At 41.9% G+C, this 24,897-nt stretch overlaps 1 protein-coding gene across 1 annotated transcript in view; it reads left to right on the top strand.

Moving 5' to 3' along the window:
- The window catches only part of SLC9A9 (solute carrier family 9 member A9), a 3,064,289-nt gene that overhangs the window by 849,210 nt on the left and 2,190,182 nt on the right, over positions 1-24,897 (top strand). Inside the window, exons 7-8 of the mRNA XM_086943725.1 lie at positions 3,691-3,829; positions 10,705-10,810. Coding sequence (XP_086799851.1) covers positions 3,691-3,829; positions 10,705-10,810 — 245 coding nt within the window. The remainder of the gene's footprint in view (positions 1-3,690; positions 3,830-10,704; positions 10,811-24,897) is intronic.

Here is a 24,897-nt window from a genome sequence, read left to right as displayed (position 1 = left end):
CAGATAACCAGGAGCTAGACATGCGCTGAATGCGCAGGCTCCTGACTGCCTGAGATGAACTTTGCTGGGCTGAGGCTGTCACAGGTCCCGTGGTTGTGAACTCCTCAGCTCAGCAAAGGTGCTCGAGTCCCTTCCCCTTGTGACGAGGGGGAACATCACTCATTGCCTCTGACCTAGGCACATCAGTTTTAAGCTCTGAAGTGCCCAGGGCTGAGTGTCAATCGGTGACACCTTGTCACAGAGTGGGGTGGGGCGAAGTCAGTAGTCTCACTGACTCCATCCCGCTCTGTGACGACGTTGAATCAGGCAAAAAGGGAAGGCAGAAGTCCCAACCCTCCTGGGACCTCTGAGGGTTGGGACTGCTGCTCCCTCATTCGCTGACCTAAGGTCAACCAATAGGGGAAGGTAGTCCCAACTCTCCTGGGACCTCTGAGGCAGAGTTTCAGGTAAGTGTGATTTTATTTTTTTATTAATGTTTGGTTTGTGTATCCATGTATGTTTGAGTATTTGGTAATGAGTGCTGTGAATGGATATGTGTGTTCGCGTGCATGTGAATGCATGAGTGTGAGTGAGTGTGGATATGTGTGTGTGTTCCATGCGACCCTTCTCCTAACATTTCCGGCTGCCACTGAAAACTGTATGGCAGGTTAAAGGACTTAATTGCAGAAGACCAGCCCAGGAGGAGTTAGAGACTTGCAGGATTATGTTTTGTGAGGGAGAGATATTTAGGGGTAGGGGGTAGTTTAACATAGGTGACCATCTTTGTAAAGTGAGGTTTTAGTTTTGTAAGGCGAAAGGCCCAATGATTATATGTGATGTGCATCTGTTCCAATAAAGCGGCCTTTTTCACACAAAGTCGGTCTCAGTGGTTTGTGCTGCACACCCTCTCTCCTAATTCAATATTGTGTGGTTCCTAACCCAACTGTTTGTGTTCTTGTGCTGTGTGCGTTTCAGAAAGCATGCAAAGCTAAATTCATATGAATTAAAGCGGCGCCTTTCCACAACACAGTATTTGCCTCATAGAGCGTCTCGAGGACCTGCACTTCCTTCCGCCGAATTTGTCAGGTTAGGTAGACGCGTGACTCAGTGTACCTTGTCTGCAAGGCGTTTGTGAGTCCCCCAATTAGAAGAGATACAGGCCTTGGCGCCGCTCAGCCTGTCATCAGCGTAAAGAGCCGAGAGCCTCTCATACCTGCCAGGCTTGCAATGTTCATCCTCGTCTATTTCAGAAAAATGTCCACGAAACAGAGAACTGCAGTGTTTGAAAAATAATTCGCATTCTCTTTTGTGAAGGAAATTGGTTATTACTCAACCGAAAATGAGCTCGCCGCATTGCTGCGGCGGAGCAAATGCTAAGTAAACACAGGCGCCGAGCTAACGTGTCTTAGAGAACCGCGGGACGAGAAAACAATTCAGGGTGCGAGAAATCTGAAATAATCGTCCTTTTGAATGTTTGAAAGCTTTTGGCTTCTTCTGGGCATGTGTTAATTTGATTCCATAGCAAATAATGTGTTTTTTATATTGGGATCGCTAGATTTAATCGAGAACTCCTTACTGAGGGCGCGATAAATGTATTAAACTAAGCTGGCAGAGTGTATTTAATGTTATGACCTGCTTTGACTTCTTCTGGGCATGTGTTAATTTGAATTCATAGCAAAGATTGTGTTTTTTACCTTGGGCTTGCTAGGTTTAATCTAGAACTCTATACTTTAGTGAGGGCGAGATGTATTTATTAAACTATGCTTCCAGAGTGTATTTAATTCTAACTAAAGAACACACTGTTCCATGCATGCCAGAGCAAAGATTTCTTGTCAGGCTTACATTCTAGCCTCTGACCCCTGAAGGCCGGGGATTCTCAACAGCATAACCTGTTAGCTTACCCTCATTTTGTGTTTCAGGCTATTTTCAAAAATAGCCTCCCTCACAAAAAGCAACATACCTCCATAGATTTATGAAAGCTTCCTATCTTTGCAAATCTGCATTACCCTGAAAATATGTTTTTTCCCTCTATTTATTTTAAGAAAATCGCCCTTTTAAAGCATCTGACCTCACCCTCATTTGAGAGCCCCCAGGATGACAGGTTTTGCGGTGCAAAGCACCGATGAACATACAGGCTCCACTATAGGCTATCGGCTCACTCACTCTAAACTCTTCTCCACTTGAGAAAACAAATGCCTCCTGAGCTACAAAACCCCAGCAGTGAACCACAGACTTTCAACCAAAGCCATCACACTAAGGGCTCCTATGCTACATGGGACACTCCTGTTAACGCAAGTCCTTGTGATTGCGATCATTTTTCACTACAGGACACATTACATTTTAACATGTTTTGCGAACATTATGCACCAATTAGAAAAAAATACTTATTACCAATTCTCCGGGAGGCTGGCTTCTTACAGGTCAGGCCAGCGCTCCTGTTTTTACAACTTTTGTCCAGTGCACGCGTAACTTTTCATGTAGCAAGCTTTTTAGTGGCAGGAGTTCGTATAAACAAGAAGCGTAACAATGCACGGCACAGACTTTTTATAACTGAACTATCTTAGTAAGTGCCAGTGCTCCATTTTTAAGATCACGCATTAAATTGTCACCGTGAAATTTTTAACGATGAAATAAATAATTGCAAACACTGTTTTTATTGAACCTATGAAATATGCTCATTTTAAACATGAAATTTTTATCCGCATTCTTTGTTTATTATAATTGTATGTATTTTATTGCTGTATTTTATTGCCTTTTTGATGATCTGTATCTTGTGTCTTTTTGTGATTTTTAAAAAATTGAATAAAAGTGATTGACTGACTGACTGACTGGGTATCTTATCAACTTTGATCATACACTAGCGTATAATGTACTGAAGTGGCCAACAACCTGAATTACACAAAATGTAACATACATCACAATGCCCAAAGTTAATAAATGAATGCCCAGAATTCAAAATTCCCTCCTGCATAGGAGTGTAGGTGCACCCCAAGCGCAATGCAATGGTTTATTTCCATCTCATCTTCTGTTGATGCCATTTTAAACAGCTTGACTTTGTTTGTTCGGGTATGTTGACATTGGCCTTTGTAATATTTTATGTAGCTTATCTTACTCCTGAGATGAAGCTGCCTGGCTTTCAAGATGGAAAAGACCCCCTGCTTGCGACAGAAGTTGACACCTGCACCAAATATATTAATTCACACAGCATTTAACTGGTTTCAACTTCTAACGTGTGTATTGTTGTCAAAATGGCTGCCGCAGAGAAGGGCTCGGTGTTTTTTTACAGCTAGGTATTTGCTGTACGTCTTGTGCATGCTGTTCGCTGCATCAGCCATTGTGGAAAACGAGAATCACGCCTGCCTTGTGAGGATACAGAACAGCGGCAGACGCAAGGGCAATAAATAATTCAACCTCCTCTTCCGCCCCCGCAGTTTCCTCACAACACATACCATGTTTTCTTGTCAGGTCTGCTTTCAAAGAATATTCCTAATGACAGCATAAAAATGTTCCTCGACCGTGAGCTTCTGTCAGATGTGCCAGAAACTGTTGGTAGAAAGTGACCTCGCTCGATGCTGCCTCGCTGTCTTTTGTACAATGTCAGAAGCCCCGAGGAATGGCTGCTGGCAACGCCATGCGCGAGACTTTGTACTTTGACGTCAGTATTACAACTATACTCACATTATCACATTTAATTTTTCCTCTCCTTTGCAGCTCCATATCACTCTACAGTCCCAAGGAGAACCCTAATACGTTTGATGCGGCTGCTTTCTTCCAGTCTGTTGGGAATTTCTTGGGGATCTTCGCTGGATCGTTTGCCATGGGGTCGGCATATGCTGTTGTCACAGCTTTGATATCCTTCACGGTTTGGTTGACTGGCACCCACATTCCGAGAGGGGTGAAAAGATCTGAAACTCTTCCTACTGTGCCTTGGGCTTGGTTCTGTGTGCTAGATTTTTTGCATGATGTTTGATCTGGTGTGAACTTCGAAAGACAAAATCAAGATTTCATTAGCTTGCAAAAAACCGCAACGTTTGTCTGTGAAAGACTTTTTCGCTGCTTTCTTGACTGAATTGTACACCTTGCACTTGTTTGTCCTCCCTACAGATCATCCCCACTCGGTACTGGACGTATTGTAAGGCTTGGACTCACAGGAACTGGTGGGATTTATTTTTAAGGTAATCGGTAACTCATGTCATCAGGAACACCATAGATCAGTATAGTTTTTTCTTCTATAAGCCACTGTAGTCAAGCACTAGAGCCTAGCTGCTTTCATTCATACAAACCAAGACCAAAACTCCCAGAAAGCATTCGGTTAGTATTTGAAAGTCCAGTACTAGAAAATGGGGTCCTTCCAGTTAAGGAGAATGGGGTCCCAGATACTATGAGTCATCTGCTAACCTTACTTAAGTTACTTCCTTGATCTCCTGCCCTGTTGATATGAGGATCAACGCATAAGTCATAAACATTTTTTATTTTGCCTTGGGCTATTATGTTCTGTGTGCCAGTTTTTTGCATAATGTTTGATTTAGTGGGTAGTTTGAAAAATAACTTCAAGATTTAATTCGCTCGCAAACCACTGCAAAGCTTGCACCTGAAAGCCTTCTTCACTGCTTTCTTGACTGCATGACACACTGTGCATTTATTTGTCCTCTCAACTGTTCCTTCTCATTTGTTATTGGGTGTACTGTTCTGCTGTGTCTGAGCTTTGAGTCACAGGAACTAGTGGGACTTAAGTTTAAGGTCACTGGATAATTGATGTCATTAGTAACACAATACACCAGTCTAGTATTTCAGTCTATGAACTACTGTAGTCAAGACCTATGGGCATATTTATATGGGAGTTGCATCACCCATGTGCCACGCATCAGGGCGCAAGAGCAACGCAACTCCTAAGTTTGATTTATCAAGCGACACAAAGCCACCTTGCGTGGCCTCATGTGACTTGATAAATCCAGAGCAATTCAACACAGTGCAAATCGCTGAATTGTGTTACTATGCCCTAGGGAGGCATTCAATGAGTGGAGCATGGGTGTTCCCCTGCATCCATCCATGGATTTTTGTGCGTTCCCATATTTTCCATCAGTGATAAACCCTGGAATGCGTCAAAAAGCTGCGCCATCCCAGGTGAGGCACAACGAGGAGAAATATCTTTATTTGCCTCTGTTACTTTCTCTATGTATGTGTGCTGCATTCTGCATGTCCAATCATCTGTTAACCTTATTTAAGTTACTATTTTACTCCTTTGAAGCCAGCCCTTCAACTCAAATACTATACTTCAAAGTTAGAAGAAAACAATTCCGACCACACTCACATTAAAATACATACAGTGAACACATCATGATACACGCTCCTTGTAGTGCAGTCAAGGTGTTCAGCAATCCTACTTTCTGTGGTGGGTTCACATGAACAGCAGTGGCCAGTCTGCAAAGCCGCTCAGCTGTTCCAATCAAACGACTATCAGCACAGCTCCGCTAGAGGTAAAGGAATTTGTGGCAAATGTACAGTGAAAGACCAATAAGAGCAATGCATAGGCACATCTTAACAACATCGAAACACCACATCACAAGGCGAAGATCTGATGTACAGACTCCATTTATGTAGTCTATGATCTAAAATTACTTCAGTTAAAGTTGTGACCGTTATGTATAATTCAGCCGGTTACTTTCTCTTGTACAGTCACACTGCAAACCGTGGCTATCATAGGTACACAAACTCACTATTTTCATCAGTTGTACTATTCATTGGCTTAACATCACACACAGTAGTTCTCAACATTGAGCCTTATGATTCAGACACTTGCTAGTGACCATGCATCCAAAATCATGCTGTTAATACTCGGAAATTGTTGCTTCCTGACAAGGTCCACATGTACCTGTCTTCCAATGCCATTAACTAGCCTTGATCTATGCCTGGCGACGAGACGGCATGTGTTTTCCAGCTGTGTCTCTAGCATGCTTCTCGTCCCCTCTCTATGATGCTCTCTCTCAACTGTGTGGCTCTCCCCCTCCATAACACACTTGCCTTCTTGTGCTCCCCCACCATGTTTCTTTCTCACCCATGTGTTTCTCCTCCCTCTCAGCAAAATGTTGTTTCTCTTTTGCCCATTTGCTTTTCTTCCCCACCCTCTGTACTCTACTCTGCTTTTGCCCGTTTACTCCCCCGTGCCCGCTCTGTTGCTCCCCCACCTTCACCCTTTGTTTTACTTCCAGACTTTTTCACTCCTCCCCCAGTGTTGCTTTCCTTACCTATTTTCATCCTGTGTTGCTTCTGCGATCTCGCATGTGTTGCTTCCACCCACCATGCAGGTTTTGTTTTTTTGTGCATTTTTCTTTTTATTTGCAGTTCTGGGTTCGATCAGCAAATAAAAAAATAGAAAAAGTTGAGCATAATTTTGTTGGCATGCCCGTGTAGGCTTTAAAAAAAAATTAGACAAGCTGCACAGCATCAGGGATTTTGTACAGCTTGGCTCAAAGGTATTGGCAAACCCAGTAGGTCAGAAAGGCAATATTTATTGGTTTGGCCAATGCTTATTCCGATCATGGGACGTGTTTCAAATGCTGTGCTGTGTTCACAGCTTCAGTTGGTGAAGATAAAAACATTTGTCTGGTATGATGCCACAATGCTCTCTAGGTAATTACCAGCCAATGTCTTGGTCTAAGAATTTTTGCCACTCTAGGATAAAAAGCATTGTGTCCCACCTTGTCCAGGCTTGCTTCCTCCCCACTTAGGTACCTTACATTACCTTTCCAGTGCAGTAATTAGCTTAGCACAGGCATCTACAAGGTAGAAACCCGAGTGCTGGATCCTTTTCAGGACAACTATGTAAAATAATCCTGAAAATCTGGAGTGGATCCTGTCCTCTGGGCCTATGTTGGGCACTCCTGAATTGGATTAAGATGCTTGCCTGAAATATGCCAAATGGTCAGGGTTATTTGTGAGGAGCACAGTAGCCTGACTTTAACCAGAGGACTAAATATGGTGTGTATGCTTTTAAGGATTGTGTACATTGAGACACCTTCATTCATCTTCCATTTCACCTTTTAATATGAATGTGTCCAGCTGCCTCTTGACTGCTGTTATTGCTCCATTTGCCCTTCTTTTTCACACATTCACTAGTGGCTCTACCTTACGGGCTCCAGGGCGATATACACCGTTTTTTCCAGGCTCATTTTTATTCTACTAAGAGTGAATAATAATCTATGAACCACTTTTGATATAATAAAAAATACTGACCTTCCATGGGTCCAGCAACAGCCTGAGGCAATTAGTCGCACCAGGGGCGGTCTTAGGCATGTGAAAACTGTGCACCTGCACAGGGCCACCAAATCCCAGGGGCCACCACGCCAATATATATCCTTAATATAATAATCCTATGAGGATGGATACATATTTGTGTGGCGGCCCCTGGGATTTGGTGGCCTCTGGCTCTGTTCCACTTCCAAACACCCTGATCCCCCCTCTTCACTGGCCTCCGTGCTCCGCCCTGCCCGGACCCCCTCTTCCGGGGCCCCCTACCTACGCTCCCTGCCCAGGGCCACCATGAGCCTAGAACCGCCCCTGGTCGCACTGTCTGATGGCTGCCACAGGTGCATGGAGGCGCCTGCACCAGCCATCAGAGAATGTGTCCAAGACTAGTGAAATCTCAGTCCTGGCCCTGGGGCCCTGCCATGCCTCAGTGCTTCCCTCTTCTGTGCCAGGCTAAAGCGTCACTCCTAAAGGTAACCATGGGCTCTGCAGCGTTACACCTGCAGTGCCCAGGGCTACATGGCAATCTGTCTGTAACAACACAATTTCCCAACTCCTCACAGAGTTGTGAAAGGGTGACGCGAAAGAGTAGAAACGAAAACTTGTAACCTGTGACTGCTTAGGGTAGAGGTTTCAGTTTCATGCTTCAGTGCTGGAAGCAAAAATCTGTGTGACTGCCCCAAGGGTAAATGGAACTGCAGGAGCCCAAATAAGACCTGTGAAAGTCGCAAAGTAAGTAAAAGAGTGTTTACTTGTCCTGTGTGTATGGATGTGTCTATGATATAGGGTGTGTGTATATCTGAGGGAGCCAGAAAATCAATGAGACTGACAGAGTCAAAGTGAGTCAGAGTTAGACTGAGTTAGTCAGAATGAGTGAGACTAAGTGAGACTGAATGAGACTAGGTGAGTGGGAATGAGTCAACTGAATGAGACTGAGTGAGGCTGAGTGAGACTAAGGCCCCCATTAGGATGGCGGGCGGACTTTGCCCGTCCGCCATCCTCCCGGTACTAGGGACCGCCCGCCATAAGGGCGGGGGTCCCGTGCATGGGATTAGGATGCGCCTGCCACAGTGGCGGGCGCATCCTGTATCTTTACCATTGCGGCGGGCACTGCTGAAAGCACCGCCCGCCGTAATGGTAAAGATACATGTCGTGCATTTCAAAGCACAACGTGACAGGCACCACGTGATGCCTGCCACGTTGTTCTTTCAAATGCTGGGGGGTACCATAGGTACCCCCCATGTGCATCCCCCACCCACCCCTGAGTCCCTGGGGGCCCGCAACGGGCCACCGCAGGGAGTTTCCGCATGCCTTTCCATGGCGGCAGAGAAGGCATTGACAAATGCCCATACTAATATGGCTGGCGGTGTCCTATAGACACCGCCACCATATTAAACCTTTTCTGCCCCGGCCGCAAATCGACCGGGGCGGAAAAGCGGCGGACGGTCTTTCCGCCCTCTGCGGACCCCCCCAGCCATCTTAATATGGCGAGGGTCATTGCAGCAAGGATGGCGGGCGGATCGCCCTGCCAGGCCGGCGGTGGCGGGGCGATCCGCCCGCCATCCTAAAGGGCCCCTAAGTGAGAATGAGTGAGTCACATAAAGATTGAGTGAGTCCGAATGATTGATAATCACTGAGACTGATTGAGAACAAGTGAGTCTGAGTGAGTTAGATTGAGTGAATCAGAATAATTCAGACTAGGTGAGAATGAGTAAGACTGAATGGGTCGGAATGAGAATACGTTAGACCGCGTGAGTCAGTGAGATCGAGAGAGACTCAGCGAGTAATAGAAAGTGCAAGTCAGAATGAGAGTAAGTGAATCTGAGTAAGACTGAGTGAGAATGAGAGAGTAAGATTGAGTGCATGTAAGTTTGAGAGGACCCCCCTCAACCCTCTAAGAAGAAGTCAGGCTCACTCACTGGGATTTGAGCCAAGCATTAAGCCTCACAACGTTTAAAGGTCACCTGCTGTCAGTGCCCATATTTAGGTCATATTCTGCAACGTTTGGGGTTGTCAAACACTGAACAGTACAGAGATCCATTTAAAGCCATATCACAGAAACTTTGTATTCATATAAAAACAGCGAAAGTGCCATTCCACTGATTTTTGCTGTTTGTATAATACGGATTTGAGCGAAATGAATTTGCTACAGTCCATTTCACAGAAAGATTTTTGTTCTAGGGCAAATCTAGAGAAATGGGTCTTGAATGCATATGAAACCCTTTCATTGCTAATAAATCATTTTAACTGAGTCATAGGAACGTTAACAAAGAAGTCATAATATATTGAATAACCTTTAAAAATATAAAACGTTGATTTTGTATTATGTTTTATGATTGTATGATAAAAAAGGAAACAGATTGATTTGGACAAAAGGATCAAGATATTATACTTGAACCGCGAATCCATTTATTATTCAAGCAGTAAACACAATATGAGATCAAATTAGTCCTTTGTTTTCCTTATGCCTATAATGTTTGGTTCTTTCTGTGTTCAACAAGAAGTAAAAATAATGCACATTCATTTTCCTTGTTCCTTTTCTGAGTTAGGGCTGCATTTGGAGGCCAGTCAAACTGACAATGAGACCTTGCCACAATTTGAACTGTTGGCTCGATGCACGTCAATTAAAATATTTTTGTGTTGATTGTTCAATGTCCCATCTGTAATTTTTAACTACTAAGGGCCAGATGTAGGAAGGCAAATACCGGTCGGTAACGGCCGATTTCGGCCATTACCGACCGGTATTTGAAGTTTGGGATGTAGGGGCATGTTAAAATACAGATTCCATAATTTTACCGATTCTGTAAAATTATCGAATCAGTATTTTGACATGTAGGTAGCACTGTAATCAGTGCTACAGGGGTTTAAGAATTCGTTATTTACCACCAACTAGAAGTTGGTGGTAAATAATGAAAACCCTTTAAAAAGCATTTTTTTTGCTTTTAAAACAGTGCCAGGTTGCAGACATACATGCCCTAAGGGCATGTATGTCTGCAACATGTGCACCCATGCACAATTGAGGGGTGCAAAAAGGTGTAAAAGTGACACCCTGCCACCCTTCTATGTTTCCACCAATTACCGAATCGGTATTTACCGATTCGGTAATTGACATTCATTCCTATGGGCCTCCAGGCCCATAGGAATGAATGGCAATTACCGAATCGGTAAATACCGATTCGGTAATTACCGAATCATACCGATTCGGTAATTAAATCGGTAAACTTACAGTTCTTAAATACCGAATCGGTATGATTCGGTATTTAAGAATCGGTAATCTGGGATTACCTACATCGGGCCCTAAATGCTGAAAGTGGGTATCTTCGAAAGTAGGGATTTGTTACTAAGCCAGTAGGCAAGAATGCATTTTATTAAACTGGATACAACTCTAGAGAGGTTTCCAATCTACTTTTAGTAGTAATATTTTTCTATGTGGTTTACCTAAAATACAACACTTATTTTCCTTAGCTTGCTTTTCTTCACTTGACTAAATTTACCAAGCTTTGTGAGCACCCTATGCTGGAAACCGGTCTGTTCTTCCTCTTGTCTTGGAGCGCATTTCTCTCAGCAGAAGCAGCTGGCCTTACAGGTTAGTGTCAGACCTGTACCATACAGAGAAAGTTGTTGCATGTATGTGCTGTGGAAGAGGATTGGGTATACACAAACAAAAACATGTATAAGACCCTTATAATGGTTTGGGAGCCATAAGTATAACAGAAGAGCTAATAGAATTAACATTCAGAAGAAGAATTGTACAATGTTCTGTTTGTGTGTGAAGTGCAGTAAAGGTCTGCCTTGAAAGTGATTCATTTACTCATCTTAGGCCGTATTATGCATCGTGATTGTTTGCGCCCGGCGCACCTTTTAGTTAAAAGTTGTGCTGGGCTCAAACAATCACAATGCGCCCTATTATAATGTATGTGCTGCCCCCAGAGCAGCCTCAACCTTGCGGTGCCCTGGGGGCAGCGCATGTGAAAACATGGAGCAGCTACTCTGTGTTTTCACAGTGCAGGCGGCACCCGCCTGCACTTTCAAAGGGGTTTAGAGATCCCCTTACAGGCGGGTGCAGTCAGTGACTGCACCCGCCTGCAAGGGGATGTATGGGGGTCCATGGGACTCCCTTTACCCCCTGCAGACCGCTGCTGTCATGAGGTGAACTGGGAGCGCACCACCTTTTAAATGGCGCACTGTCAGTGAGCCTCCTGAGGGCTTGTTTGACTCAGCGCCCGCATCTGTAATATGGCGCTGAGTCAAAGGAATAGGACACGCCCCTATGCAAATGAGGGAACACCCTCTGAAAGCAGCACTGGCACTGTCAGTGCGCCAGCGCTTTCTGTATTATAGAAGGGGACGCACAAGCATCTGTGCCCTCTTCTGTAATACCAAAGTGGCCTGGGGCGCGCCGAACGGGTGCAAACGCCCGTTGCACCCCATGAGCACTTATTGTAATACGACCCCTGGTGGTCTTATGAAGTATACATTTTTGATTTAGGAGGCCAACATTATGGATGTCTGTATGTTTGTTTGTTTACTATCTTTATATATACTTGGTAGTTATAAGTAGGATCACATATCCACAGGCAACTGATTTTTGGTTCGGATAACTATGGCATAATTTGAAGAATCTTTACGAAACTTACAAAAAAAGTCTCTTTCTCCTCAGCTCCTTCCTGGAAAGTTTAGGGGTGATCTTTCAAGCGGTGATTGAAAAAGGGGGAGGGGGCATAAAAAATGTCCCCATGCAATTTTCCATAAGAAAATTAGGAACAACTAGAGCCAAAAAGGCTGAATAGAATTACACCAAATTTATACGAAAGCTAGGGCTAGATGTAGGTAATTTATATTTACCGATTCTAACATACCGCATTTTACAGATTCGGTATTTTAGAATCGGTAAATCTGATGTGGGTAATAATTCGGTATATTTTACTGAATCGGTAAGATTTGGTATTTACCGATTCGGTAAATACCGAATCGGTATTTGCTATTGAATCCTATGGGCCTTGAAGCCCATAGGATTCAAAAGCAAATACTGATTCGGTATTTACCGAATCGGTAAAAATACCGAATTGCAAAGGGGGACAGGGTGTCGCTTTGACACCCTGTTGCACCCCTGTAACTGGCGCAAATCGTTTTTTTCGGCTAATTCCGACCGGTATTTTGACACCTACATCTGGCCCTTAGATCTTTACCCATAAAATGTACCTTTTGTGATTTTGTGGAAATCAGTTCAGTAGTTTTGGATAAATTAAGGTTTACATTTCATTCATATTTCATGCCACATTGGTTCCACTGACCCGGCAGGTCAAAGATAATGATCTGATTCGCTGCTACAACATCAACAAAGATGATGCAGCAGCCATTTTAGGACTCAGGGACCAAGTGCCTGTGTCCTGAAAAAAATGTAAAATAATACCCCTTAGGGATTTTTTATTGCATTTATTGATCCTTTTGGTGCCCCTAGAAGCAAGCATTTTTTTAATGCTGTGAAGGGTTGCAGGAACGCAGAATCACTGAAATTATAGGTATCTCAAGTAACTATCTTGCCCTAAAGTAACTGTGACTTGCGCCCTCACAGTGCATTGCTATGACATGTTCTATGACATCATTGATAACATTCTGTTGAAAACCCATAGCTGATTATAAGTTCACACAACATGGTGTACCCATAAGTGTTGTTAAGTGCCAGCACATATGCCCAGAACATCACTACCTAGAGTCGACCTAAAGCTAAATATGTAGCTTAATGATGAGGTTAAGGTGTCCAATAGAAGCACCCTAAACAATTGCACTATAAAATAATGGAGTTCCTGCATTTTTTCCCCTCCTTTGTGCTTTATTTTATGTCATGTTTCACCGACAAAAATAAGAGGCTTTCTAAATTGTATTGCCTGAGTGTGCACATGTGATTGCTGTAGTACTACATCAGTCAAAATTAAAATTTGCCAGTTTGACAAATTGAATGATCCATAAAAAATACCTTTGGATTTTCTGTTGTGTGGTGACTTTAAAGTTGAAGACCTAGTTTTGTAAACTGTGAGTCCTGGTTTTATCAGATGCTTTTTTTAAAGTTAGGTTCATGGCAAAATATCTTGGACTCTTGTGGTGCCTGGATAAGAAGGGAATTTCAGCAAGAGTTTGCTGTCGCTCGGAAGCTCAATGCAGCCTACATGGCAGACCTTGAAAGGCCTTTTCCCGAAAAATCTATAACTGGTAAAATCTGAAATGAAAAGGGTACCCTATAAGAAGAATTTTGAGGCTCTAGCCAAACTGAGTATCTGCCATTATTACTTTCACGCCAAGCTTGCACCTTGCAAAAATACATGCTTATTTGGTAATGAACACTTTGTACTGCAATTCAGGGCCTTAGAGTTGGGGGCACTTAAACTTGAGGTGATCACATGTATTTGGGGTGGACTGTAAATAAATTCTGGAAAGCTATGTCACTTTCAGACTAGTGCTGTGTAAACTCTCCTTCGTATTATGTTGACCTGCCCAATGTATTATAGTATTCAAGAACCTATTTTGAACAGTAGTGGCCGGCTTAGGGCGGAGTGGCACGGTGGGAGTGGGACCAGGGGTGGGGGCGGAGGGGGAGTAGAAAGATGAAAAATGAACTTACCTGCCTCCTGCAGCCCGCTGCATCACCGGTTTATGCTCCTGTCATGGCTCCACCTTAGGCAGAGGCTCCCAGCCTCCCCAGTGGCCAATCCTGAAGCTGCTCTAATGCATGAGAGCAGTTTCAGGATTGGCCTGAGCGTCGATAATTTGCACTCCCAGGGAGACTGGGAGCCTCTCCCTGCTGTCTCCAACCCGGCACTGCAGATGAGTTGGAGACAGCTCAGTCCACATGTGGATTTGGCCTGCCTGCAACTTATAAATGTAGCACAATTGTTAAGCGGTTGCAACAGGACCATAATGTTGCCATCAAAATAGAGTCATTAATCGAATGTTAACGTTTTGTTCACAAGACTGGCCCAGTAAGTTGTTGCCAGGTGGTATTTTAATGATGGAGACACAACTACAAGAAATGTTGTATCAAGAACAAGATGCATCTGGGTTAACGCTTTTTTATTGGAAATGGCTTATTCCACACAGTAGTCAGTCCCATAACAGTTAAGCCTTGCTTAGGTGACATAAGATTGAAAGATCCTCAAACACACTTCTCCTGGGCACAGTGGTCACATTACAAGTAATGGGAAGACTGTAATGAAGTAACTTGCTGAATAATTATTGAGTAATGAAGATAAACATGAGGATAACCGAAATACATATCTGTTGTAATAAAAGTAATGTCCATTCCAGGTAGCATCTTCAAGTTGATTTATTAAGTAGATGTTACAAGGTAGAACCCCACCAGGAGAAGCCTCACTGCTTCTCAGCCCATCACCAACTCACAGTCACAATCACAAACATTCCACTCACTAACATTCTCGCACACAGTCACCCAGGCTGAGCAGCAGCAGTATAAAACATCGCCTTTCTTTGTAATGGAAAAAAGGAATTCTCAAAAGACATAAGAAACCTTGCAAGAAGTACATAAGATGACAACTTTCTGAAGCATAGCATGAAAAATAAAGATGATACATGAATGCACAGAGAATGAAGTAGAAAGGGAGAAACAGTAACACAAGTACGAAGACTCATGCACACCATCCTCCTTTCTAGCACAAAAACAATGCAAACAATCCCACACTACAGACTTCAGACCAACCCAAGTACCTGGATCGTGCAAGCTGGCCAGGCAAACACGAGAAGCACAAGAGAACCAACATTCTACTCACTAACATTCTCACACACAGACACCTAGGCTGAGCAGCAGCAGTATAACAATATCACACAAAAAAATGCTGAAATTCAATTTGTGAGTAGCCCCATCTGCTCTGGTAAAAGTCACCAGGTTGTTTACTTTTTCAAACCCTTGTTTTATATCTATCTTGGGGTTAGAGGCATGATAAACAGGTTCTGTTCTTGTCTGCACCATTTTAAAAATGGGTAATTTGGCCACAAAAATATTGTGATACAAAAATATGTTAGAGAAATATTGAAAATCCTAATATTGACTCTCTTATGCCTCTGTTCAAAATACAAGAATATTGAGAACAAAAATACTGACGATAAATATGTAGCAAAACAAACAATATTGAACACAAAAATAGAGAAATCATCAATATTGACAACACAATAAAGCAAATGAAGCACAACTTTAACATCAATATCAAAAATATTAACCAACAAAGTATTGCTAAATAATACACCAAAGATAAATCAAATATAATATTTAACAATAATACAATATAAATCAAATAAAAAAGATATATAAGTAACCACACATAAAAATATTAATAAGCATCTTCCATATATGAATGAACGGGAACAAAAGCAGTTCATAAGTTTTAGCCAATCAAAATTAAATTAAGAACAGTTAACAAATAGAAACAAACTCCTAATTGATAAGGAGAATCAATAGAGAACATAAAAATTAACCAAACTGCCCCACACCAGTGGAACATTACCCTGTCTGAGTAACAAGCCATGTGGAACAACCAGGGCCAAACTGGCCATAGCAGCCACCCGGCGTTTCCCCGGTAGGCCACTAGAGTGGGGATCAGGTTTTGGGCCCCTGGGGGGGGATTTTTTGTTACGAGGGGTCGGCAATATCGGCCCCCTGTAACAAAATCGGCCGAAACCGGCCCTCGCAAACTGCTTGGCTGCACTCCCCCTCACCCCAAGGGGGTCGGCTGAACAGTTTGCCAGGGCCGGTTTCTGTTCCCGTCCGGCCCTGGGAACAACTTCATCAAGGCAGGAGGAAAGCATCTAATTCTCTATAAAAGTAAGTACATATAATATAATATAGCGATTAAAATAAGGCACCTCTTAAAATAATTTAAAACAAATGAAACCCCTCAACTAATGTCTTTTTAGTTTATATATATCAACTATACAGATAAAAGACTGAAGAAATGAATATCCACCGTTAGGAAAAAAAACAAAAAGTCAAAAAATGACAGAAAATAACACCAATGGAAGAGGCACAACGAAATGCAAGTATACTAAACGAAATGAATAAAAAATAATTCCTAACTTTAAATCCTAATAAGTTAATAATGAAATTACAAAAATGTATAAAGGAATTAAATATTTACAAAATGATTACGTATCTAAACTAGAAAATAAAATAAAATCAAAAACAAGTACTGGGGTAAAAGTATCAGAGAACATCTATAACCAACCGGAGCAAACATGAGAAGAACAGATAAAGTGTAGGTACACAATATCCACATTTCGAAAGTTTATATAATAATATTGATGCTGATTATGATTGTTGTTTTTGATATTATTATTATTACTACCACTACCACTACTGCCATAAATCTAATATATTTTCAATTTTATTAAACTCTGCAGATCCCAAAATGTCAGAACCTACAACATCAGTAACATCCCAAAAAGGAATGTTGTTTTGAAATGACATGAGCTACACCTGTACTACACCTTAATAATAAAGTATCAATCATTAAAAAATGCATTTGGTATGTAAAAATTATTACTCCAGTGGCTGTTATTCCAGAGCAACCACAATATATTCGATAATATAGAATGTAAGAGAGCACAACCACCCCCCGGAAGCAATATGAAAATTACCTGGAATAGCTAAAAGCAGAACTCAAAGTGCAGCCAGACAAACAATAGGGACCCCAAGAACACTCCAGGAGATAGAAATCCTTGATCACTTAAAAGTAACCTATGTTAGTCAATACATCATTTTGTGTGTCATCCCCAAAATTTTGAAACAAATATAGTTTTTCTAACTCCAGTAATTTACTGGTCCTCACCCACAGCACAACTTTGATGATCCCCTTGACACTAACAACTATCGTCCTTTAGCTAGGCTCTCTCTTCTAGCCAAACAGGTGGAAAAGGCAATGAACGAAAAAACCATCTAGATGCATCTCAGTTTGGGTTCTAGTGTCGACAAGGCACCGAGACGACCTTTATAGTTGCTACCGAGGAGGTTTATGCCACCTTGGACAGTGGCAGAAGAGCTGCCCAGGTCCTATTGGCCCTCTATGCCGTTTTTGATACGGTCGACCACACTTGTGTGGTCGACCGAAAGAGCATACTGAGGGTTAAAGATCAGGCTCTTCCTCTTCTCAAATCCTTCCTTCCTTCAAGAGTCCAATCGGTAGGCTTAGACGGACACATTTCTGAATCTTATATCTTACCCTGTGGTGCCCCCCAGGGCTAATCTTTAAGCCCATCCTTGTTTAATATTTATGTCAGCCCTCTGGGATCACTCATTAGATCCTTTGGGTTCTCATTGGGATCGTATGCTGAAGACACCCAGATAGTTGTGTCCCTTTCCAATTCTAAGCACGGCATTGAGGAACATTTTCATAATTGTATGTCAGCAGTCAGTGACTGGATGGGCAAAAATTGCCTCAAATTGAGTTCGGCTAAAACATCGGTGATGCTGTTCGGTCATAGCATATCTTTCAGGACCCAGTCATGCTGGCCACAGGAGATGGGAGCTCTTCCTACCCAAAAGACTAAAATTAGGAATTTAGGAGTCCTGCTGGACAACAGATTAACCTAGAAAAGCCAGGTTAATGCAGTACTCTCTTCCTCCTTTTTTGTCTTAAAAACCTTGAAGAAAATCAGGCATCTGATCCCTTATGACCTAAAAACAGTAGTCATTGCACGGGTACTCTCATGATTGACTACTGCAATGACCTCTATCTTAATCTGCAAGTGAATCTCATGCAGAAATTGCAAACTGTACAAAATTCAGCAGCCAGAATGCTTCAAAATGTACCTAAAGTCCACTCTGCAACCCCAGCTTTGAATGAGCTTCATTGATTCCATGTGAAAAAAGAGGCTATTTTAAATCACTCTGCATTGCCTATAAAGCCTTGACCGGAATAGGTCCAGAGTACTTCAAAAATAAGTTCAGATGGTATATTCCAAACAGACCCCTTCGATCCAGCCTCAGGAAAAAACTAATTGTGCCCCGATACAGACTGACCACCTGGGGCAGCAGAGGCTTTGTGAAAAACACTGCACTCATCTGGAATGAACCTCCTCTGGAATTAAAAACAGCACGACTCTTATCAAAATAAAAAATGTGGCTTTGCAGCAAATAACTTGTCCACAGTCAGACATCAGTACGTTCCCGCTCTGCACACCACTTTGCTGTGGATCAGCGCCAAGATACCTGAGGGCATAAGAGCTCTTTATAAAACCCCAAATCAATCAATCATGATGGTTGGAACTTTAAAAATCATACTCCCCACCATTCACACACATATATATTTTCCATGGCTAATATTATAATATTATAGTTTCCCTAATTGATGTGCTACTATTCCCAACAAAGTTCAACTTATCAAGAATTTCCAACAATAATCAAAGAAAAACAAACAACTATTACCAAAAATAATTTTAAACTTTGAGCAAGCCATGGTAAATACTAAATAATTAAAGTCTATCCGCCTATGTCCATAAAAGGATGTAATTATCATTTTTACTAGACTTTATGAAGGTTTCTCCAAAGGTCAGTCCTTAGAGAAAAATGTTCAGCAAATGCAAAATTCACATTTGAAATAAAACAAATAATAGCCCTAGCCTATGTACCAACTGCAGAAGAGAAAAATAATATGAAGTACTCATACTGTCACCTTTACCAAACAAATTGACAAAAACTATCACCACTACTTGACTATGGTTAGACAACTGAAACCGCTCAGGTCACATGTATAACAGTACACTGTTCCAAGAAGCAAAAACAGTGGAATACCACAATTTGTTCGAAGTAGCTCATAGGAGGAGCCACTCATCACTGTATCCATTTATAGATGATCTAGAAAAAATAACAAAGCTACCACGAGATCAAAGTAATACAATGCCTGACCCACCTGAAACCCAAAATATTACAGCAAGCAATACAGATGCACGAAATGCTAGATACTAATGTACTTCTTATTTCTTACAATCACAAACTATAATATCCTAAATCACACATCTTAAAATCTGTATGCACACTACCCATAATGTAAAACCCAATACACTACACTAATACACAAAATTAAAGCCAAAACACAATGCTTAATATTCCAAAAATATTTTAACAAATAGTATAACATCAATTTATTTTTCATCCTTCAGTAAACATTGTTGTTAACATAAGTATTAAATAATGCCAGCAAATAATGCATAAATAGTATTGAACAATAATCAATTTTCCGCTAGCCCCCCCCCCCGGTGCTTAGCCTTTATTTGGCTATTTGGGGCAGTTTGCGCTTATGCCTCTACAACGTTTTGTCCACATAAGCTAACCAGGCCTACTTTGCATCCATTTTTCCCAACATCCTGGGGATTCTACAGTTAACCAGGGTTTGTGGATTCCCCGAAAATGTTACCAAAAAGCTGCAAAACTGTGTATTTTGGGGAAAAAAGTGCTGGTGAGAAAATCTGTTGTTTTTCGTGCTAATGGCATCAACGGAGGGTTTTAAGTGCTAAAATCACCACCTTCCCAGCTTTCAGGAACAGACAGACTTAAATCATAAAACCAAATTATTCAACACAGTCTTGGCCTTTTTCAAATTTTTCGTGCTTTCAACCTCCTTCCACTTAGTGGTGGAAACGGGTGTGAAAACCATGGTGGATCCAGGAAAGCTATACATTTCTGAAAAGTAGACACAATTCTGAATTCAGCAAGGGGTAATTTGTGCAGATATTCCTAGGTTTTCCTCTAAAAAGTAACAATTGAAATAAAAAAATATTGAAATTGAGTTGAAAAAACAACCATTTGTGTCTATGTTTTCTCACCCACAGCACACCTGTAACTTCTTCTTACTAGGGCATATTTATTTAAGCAATATACCGTTACTTGGACCCTTCTGATTGCAGCGATATATAAGGCCTGTAAGTTCACTAAGAACCTGAGGTATCCAAAGATAACAACCAAGCTGGACCTTTCAATGGTTTTTCAATGTGTACCCATTATACAGCAATTCATATGGTAAAATATAAAGAATGGGAAAAGGGTATGAATGAAAACTCTGCATTTCTGAAAGGTACACCAGATACTGAGTTTAGGAGCAGTGGTTGTTTGTACAGGTCTGAATTTATGGGTTCCCTTATAGGGATATGTTTGAAAGGGCATTATATGAAATGTCTTCTGTGTTACAAACTTGCTTACATTTGAAAGGCACCAACATAGAGATATTCAATTAGTAGTAACAAATATTCTACTAATCTGTCTCCTGATAGAAATGGTACCCCACTTGTATGAATGGGCCTTGAGCCTGCAACACAAAACACACCAAAACGTGACCTAGGAGACATCATATTTCACCCAGCAGAATGCATGTTTTTAACAAGGTTGCTAGCTGTGGATTTTGGGCCCTAACTCAGCCGGCACTGAGGGAAACCTACCAATCCAGCTCATTTTAAAAACTAGGGAATCCAGGGTTGGGTGACGTGTGTGGCTTTCACCCGGTTTTTTTACCCAGAATCCCTTGCAAACTTAAAAATTTGTCTAAAAACGCATTTCCTTTTAATTTCTGTGAGAAAAAGTCCTGGAATCTGCAGGCAGGCAGGCACAACTTTCCTACCACCCAGCATTCCACAAGTCTCCTGAGAAGAACAGTGCCTTACTTGTGTAGGTAGGCCAAGTGTTCGCTACACGAACAGGCGCCAAACACAACATAGGCACCTCACATTTTTCCACTGAAAAACAATGTTTTTTGCAATGTGGGTAGCTGTGGATTTGGACCCTGCTCAGCTGGCACCTAGGGCAACCTAACAAACCAGCTTATTTTTTAAACCGAGACACCCTAGGTGCATGGTGCAGTGATGTCAGTGAAAAGTCCTGGAATCTGCAGGCAGCCCCAAATTCCCTACCACCCAGTATTCCCCTCACGTCTCCCAATATAAATGCTACCTCACTTGTGTGGGTGGGCCAAGTGACCGCAACATGAATGGGCGGCAAAAGCAACATATTATTCAACAAAGAAGTGCAATACTAATGGTCCTCACTGCTTGGCTCCATGTAGATGAGTTCACATAGAATTCATTTTCATTCTTTCACCATCCAGCCGAGCGGAGTTTCCAGCCTCTGATTGCTCTCTACAGCCTATAAGAAATATACAAGTTTTAACTAGTCGATTCTGTTACCTTTTTCCACCCTTCTTCTCACACATCGTGTTATATTCACCAGAGCTTCATTTTCGATATGCTATCTGTGGCTTTCCTGATGAAAGCGCTTGGGCCACCGAAACGCGAGTAGATACGACACAACAGGATTTATCCATGATCAAAGCCACTCCATAGTTTCCCAATTTGGATACATGTATTACTTTATGATTGTCTTTATTTTCTGACTATGTATCATTGTTTTTGATAAACATATAGATATCTACAGTTGACATTGTTATGACTTGATTTGAAAGTATTTTTATAATTTGATTATTAATCCTGAAATATCATTCTTATATTTACCATATGTTGAAACTATACATATGAAATCATCATTTTTGTCACTGTTGTATATTGAGAGATACCTAGATGGTGGTGCATTTGTTTGTTAACTTTTGCTATGTGACAGTAAAGGCACAAGGCATCTTTTACACAGTTATACAATTTGTATGAATACAAGTTATTTACCAATTACATTTATGTGATCACTAAGCCTTTTTCAGTATCCTTCAGCAATTATGTTACATAATGCGAAGTAGAATAATAATTGCCTTAGGATTTAAGTAAAACACTGGAAATGAAAGGGATTTGTTATATACAATCGGAGCGGTAGCATATACTGCAAGTTCAGGGCACACATTTTCTTCTTTTTTGCCTCAAATGACTTTACACCGTTGCTGAACTTGTCTGGTGTAGTCTGGGAAGGTCATAATTTTTGAAGTTTAAACATTATTTTCGTTATGCGGTGTGCTGTCCTCATGCTCTAATCTCTGTCTTTAAAATGCAGCACTTTGGCGATCTTAGAGCATGGAGGGGCCCCCTGTGGCGGCTTCTTCATGATAGATCTGTGGGCACGCTACATAATAAAGCATGTCAAACGCATGTTCAATGGAATCCAGTGGATGATCCCACAGAGAGGAATCATAGATTACTACATCTGCAGTGGTTTTTGGCATCTTCTGCCCGTTCCTCCAATTCGCGAGACATGGTAGTGAGGCGCACCACTGTAGTATTAAGTTCACGTACAGGGTCCTATAATTCCAAGATACGTTCTTCTGTTCCAGAGACTCTGTCAACCATGTTTTTGTGGCAGTAAGGAGGTATTGGAGCACATCTCCACAATCGTGGGTCTCTAACGCTGTCCGAGCTTCTGGAATGGCCTGTAGGATTGTGCCAGAGTCTGTGGAGTCTAGGCATTGGTGAGAGGTGTCTCCAGAGTCTGTATGTATGGGGACCTCAGAGGTGGGGGTGGAAGTTATCCATTCTCGATTGCATCAGAGATGTGACCAGTTTGTCATGCCATATATTGAACACCCGGGGTTTTGTTTATCTTCAGATTCTCTGTGTATTAGTAGCACCACATAGCCATTCTCTCAGAGCCAGTAAGGTTTCACTGCCAGTAATACATGTCTAGACTGTGTCACTGTCTATGCTAGGCCTCAACCCACCTTGCAGCTGGCATGAGCAGTTGAGAGCCAGGTGAGAAATGTTAAAGGGTAAGGAAGGGAATGCAAGCCAAACCGGCCCTCCAAATGATCGAACATCACTGTGACTGGACCCCTACATCCAGAGCCCCAATGGACCCCCGTTGCCCCCATGGCCCTCACCCAGCAGCCTCAGTGATGCAGAAATCAGGAAGAACAGACAGAAAGCGGACCCCCTCAGTCCTTACAGGTCCACGGCTCCCAGGTGTCGCACGCCTCCTCTCAGGCCTCAGACAAGTGCATTCAAGGTCCTCTCTGTGCTGGTTCAGGCCTTCAGTCACTTCAGGGCCTTCACCCTGACTGCTGCTGGCTCCACTCAAGTCTGCTGCTCTTCCCTGAGGATTGCAAAGCACACTCTCAATCCTGGTAAGCCCCTGCATCTCCACCAGGCCCCCAGGGCATCTTTTGTTCGGATTGGATCACCACTGACCATATGATGTCATATGTGATTGCTGATACCGTCATAGTTGAAGTTTCCTCCACAAACTTCAGATGGTGCAAAACGCAGCGGCGAGAATTCTCTCGGGCACCCCTATGCTCAAACCCATATCCAAGGTACCTCGCCATCTACACTGGCTGCCCATCAAGAGCAGAACAAGCTTGAAGGCCCTCTGCATTGCCCACAAGGCAATCCATAACACAGGGCCCGAATTCCTCAAAAGAAGTCTGAACTCCTACAGGCCGACAAGATCCCTACGTTCCTCAGCAGCACATTTGCTGGCTGCCACCAGAACAAAAAAGGCCTCTTGGAGCGACAGAAGATTCACTGTTGCCACAGCCAAACTTTGGAACACACTCCTCCTTCACATCAAAAGCACCCCTACACTGTTTTCTTTCCGCAAACAACTAAAAACCTGGTTATTTAATCAATAAATCACCCCTCCCCCACTCTTAAGACATCTAAGGGTATTTGTGCGCTTAACAAATGGCCTAAATAAATAAATAAATAATAAATAAAAAAGACTTGAACTAGAGATGCAACCAGCCAGCCTCTGAACTGCCCCCTTTGGGATATTGAGTTTGTTTTCCTCCTTTTTACTTTTGTTCCTGTAACATGTACCTTGGCGAGTGCTTCTGTGAATTCAGCTGTTGATTTATGGCATTTCCAGTCATGTGGATCTCTGGAATCAAGTTGTGAAGAATATGCTTATCCTTTAATGACTATTTTTTGTTTTGGTGGGTTTCTGTTTCAACGTCATTCTCCCCCAAATTGAGTGTATCAACACAGGCCTGTCCTGAACATTTCAATAAGTTGGATGAAGGGAGAACTGTAATTTCCCTAATTAAAAAACAAATGGACCGGTTCAGTATACTTTTAAACTAGCTTCAAAGTCAAGTGAATTAAGGTGCACACAAATGCCAGCATCAGCTGCTGAGTGGTCATGCTGCCAACCTGAAACGTATACAAAAAAACAATATTGGAAGGGGCACCCAATGATGAGAAGTCCAAAGTATTCTGTTTTTATAAAAAGTCTTCTTTATTTTTCTTTCTCTACTAGCCATTGCGTTTCGTCCATAAACATTAACTTCTTCAGGGCTTGCAAATAACTGTGTATAATCAATTCAAATTAATCTTTATTCGGATAAAAATCCAATCAAAGACATAGATATCAAACAGTCGTGTCATTTTCGTATACTAATAAAAAATGGCATCATAAATCAAAATCCTTTCAAGATATTCAAACGTCCTATCATAATTATATTCTAATCGAAGTTTGCTAATTTAATATATACAGTTAAGCTCTCCCATTCAACACGTTGTCTAGGTAAGAAAGAGTTTTCCTTCGTTTTATTGCACATATGATACATTTTGCTACTGCAAAGCAAACTTTTACGGTATTTAGATTGCATACAAAGTTAAAAGCATCTTTAAAATGAATCAATCTATTAGCAATAAATATTGGTTTTAAAAATAGTTTTCTAAGATCTTGATAACATTTGCAGAAATGGATAAAATGTTGGGTAGACTGTGCAAATTTGTCATTACATGGGC

The sequence above is a fragment of the Lissotriton vulgaris genome, chromosome 11 (genome assembly GCF_964263255.1).
Source record: "Lissotriton vulgaris chromosome 11, aLisVul1.2, whole genome shotgun sequence".
Lineage (NCBI taxonomy): Eukaryota > Metazoa > Chordata > Amphibia > Caudata > Salamandridae > Lissotriton > Lissotriton vulgaris.
This window is presented reverse-complemented; position numbering and strand designations above follow the sequence as displayed.